This window comes from Ammodytes marinus (assembly GCF_949987685.1).
Source record: "Ammodytes marinus genome assembly, chromosome: 1".
Lineage (NCBI taxonomy): Eukaryota > Metazoa > Chordata > Actinopteri > Uranoscopiformes > Ammodytidae > Ammodytes > Ammodytes marinus.
In genome coordinates, this window is record NC_137230.1 from 39,043,981 (window position 1) to 39,046,480 (window position 2,500).

A 2,500-nucleotide genomic window follows, 5' to 3' on the forward strand; every position below is an offset into this window, starting at 1 on the left:
GAGCGATACGATTGGTCAAGGGGCAAGAGCTGTAATCTCACTGTTTATTTATGTTTTAACTGGGAAATGCCACGACAATATTAATGGTGTTCATTTGACTGTCTGTCTGTCTGTCTGTCTGTCTGTCTGTCTGTGTGTGTGTCTATCTGTGTGTCTGTCTGTCTGTGTGTCTGTCTGTCTGTGTGTCTGTGTGTCTGTCTGTCTGTGTGTCTGTCTGTCTTGAAATTGAAGATAACTGTTCAGAAAATGCATGCTAGGCTATTTCTAAATGTTCCATCGTGTCCTTGCATCATCGTTTTCTTTCCAATGTTTTAAAGTTAAGATGTGATAAACAGTTTACTCCAGATGAGTGGAGATTCATGAATTTAATAGTTTTTTTTATTTGTAAATTTTAGTTTTAAATATGTTTTTATTATTAGTTTTTAAATAGACTATTTTAATTAACCCTGCAGTGTGTAGAATTTTGGGGTTTTGTTTCCTAGCAGATTTTGTAGAAAGTAATTATAATATCCATAAGTACGTTTAATTTAGTGCATAATAGCTGAAAAAAATGTTTTGAATTATTTTTTTTCCCCTTAGAAAGGGTCTCATATATGTCCATATTTCTCCACACTTTGGACCAAGGCCTAGTGCCGCCATCTTGAAAGTGTCATAGTTGGAATGTCATCAGGTGCATTGTTTAAAATTTAGAATTGTTCTTGTCCTTGAAGGCCACTGTAGCTTCTGTTATTATTCTAAAGGGTTGGGGTTACCCAGGGAGCGTTGCATTCTAGAACTTTGAAGGAACTTTCTTGATGATGTCATACTACACACTGCACCTTTAAATGAATTCCTCAGTGAGATCACAGCCCTTGTTTTGCGTTGCTCGGCTAATCGTAGCGTGTGAATGCTACAGAGGGCGCCAGAGACTAAACCAACCAGGCTTCACTTTCACATGCTGAAGCTTCATGAATTAATTTAACTATTTTTCATTATAAAATCAAGAAATATTTAGAACATTGTTGGATTGGACATGAAGACTTTTAGGTTTAACTCAGTCTACAGCATGTGAAAGCACAAACACACAACGCTACACAATGCTACACAAACACAACACTACACAACACTACACAACAATCCAAAAAAACCCTGAGTTCATCCCAAAAACTAAAATCCAAAATCCAAACCTGATCAAACCTGATCCAACACAAATGATTAGATTAAACCCAGATTGTAAGAATCAAGTTATAAAATCACTCTGGACAAGACCGTCTGCAACCCGCCATTACCACAACACACACACAGACACACACACACAGACACACACACACAGACACACACACACAGACACACACACACAGACACACACACACTTAAAAACACACACACACACACACACTTAAAAACACACACACACACACACTTTAAAAAAAACACACACACACAAACAAAAACACACACACACACACACACACACTTAAAAACACACACACACTTAAAAACACACACACACACACACACTTAAAAACACACACACACACACACACTTAAAAACACACACACACACACACTTTAAAAAAAACACACACACACACACAAAAACACACACACACACACACACACACTTAAAAACACACACACACTTAAAAACACACACACACACACATACACACTTAAAAAAACACACACACACACACACACACTTAAAAAAACACACACTTAAAAACACACACACACACACACACACACACACACACACACACACTTAAAAAAAACACACACACACTTAAAAAAAAACACACACACACACACACACTTAAAAACACACACACACACACTTAAAAACACACACACACACACACACACACACACACACACACACAGGTCCCCTCCTAGCTCCCAGCATGCATTGGGGCTACAGTGTTACTTACTGAAACCGTTTCAGAACGGGTTTGTCCTGATTTACATCTGAGTTATCTGAGTCAGAGCTGCAAGGACACAACGCACACTTATAACACACACAGTACACACACACACACACACACACACACAGTACACACACACACACACACAGTACACACACACACACACACACACACACACACACACACACACACACACACACACACACACACACACACACACACACACACACACAGTACACACACAGTACACACACACACACACACAGTACACACACAGTACACACACACACACACACAGTACACACACAGTACACACACACACACACACACACACACAGTACACACACAGTACACACACACACACACACACACACACAGTACACACACACACACACACAGTACACACACACACACACACAGTACACACACACACACAGTACACACACACACACACACACACACACACACACACACACACAGTACACACACACACACACACAGTGCACACACACACACACACACACACACACACACACACACACACAGTGCACACACACACACACACACACACACACACACACACACACACACACACA

General features: G+C 40.2%; 1 protein-coding gene across 1 annotated transcript in view; it reads right to left on the reverse strand.

Annotated features, from left to right (window-relative positions):
- The window catches only part of LOC307253585 (FH1/FH2 domain-containing protein 3-like), a gene marked incomplete at its 5' end in the record, with an annotated part of 43,244 nt that overhangs the window by 20,692 nt on the left and 20,052 nt on the right, over positions 1–2,500 (reverse strand). Inside the window, one exon of the mRNA XM_080031695.1 lies at positions 1,911–1,967. Within this exon, the coding sequence (XP_079887821.1) occupies positions 1,911–1,967 (57 nt within the window). The remainder of the gene's footprint in view (positions 1–1,910; positions 1,968–2,500) is intronic.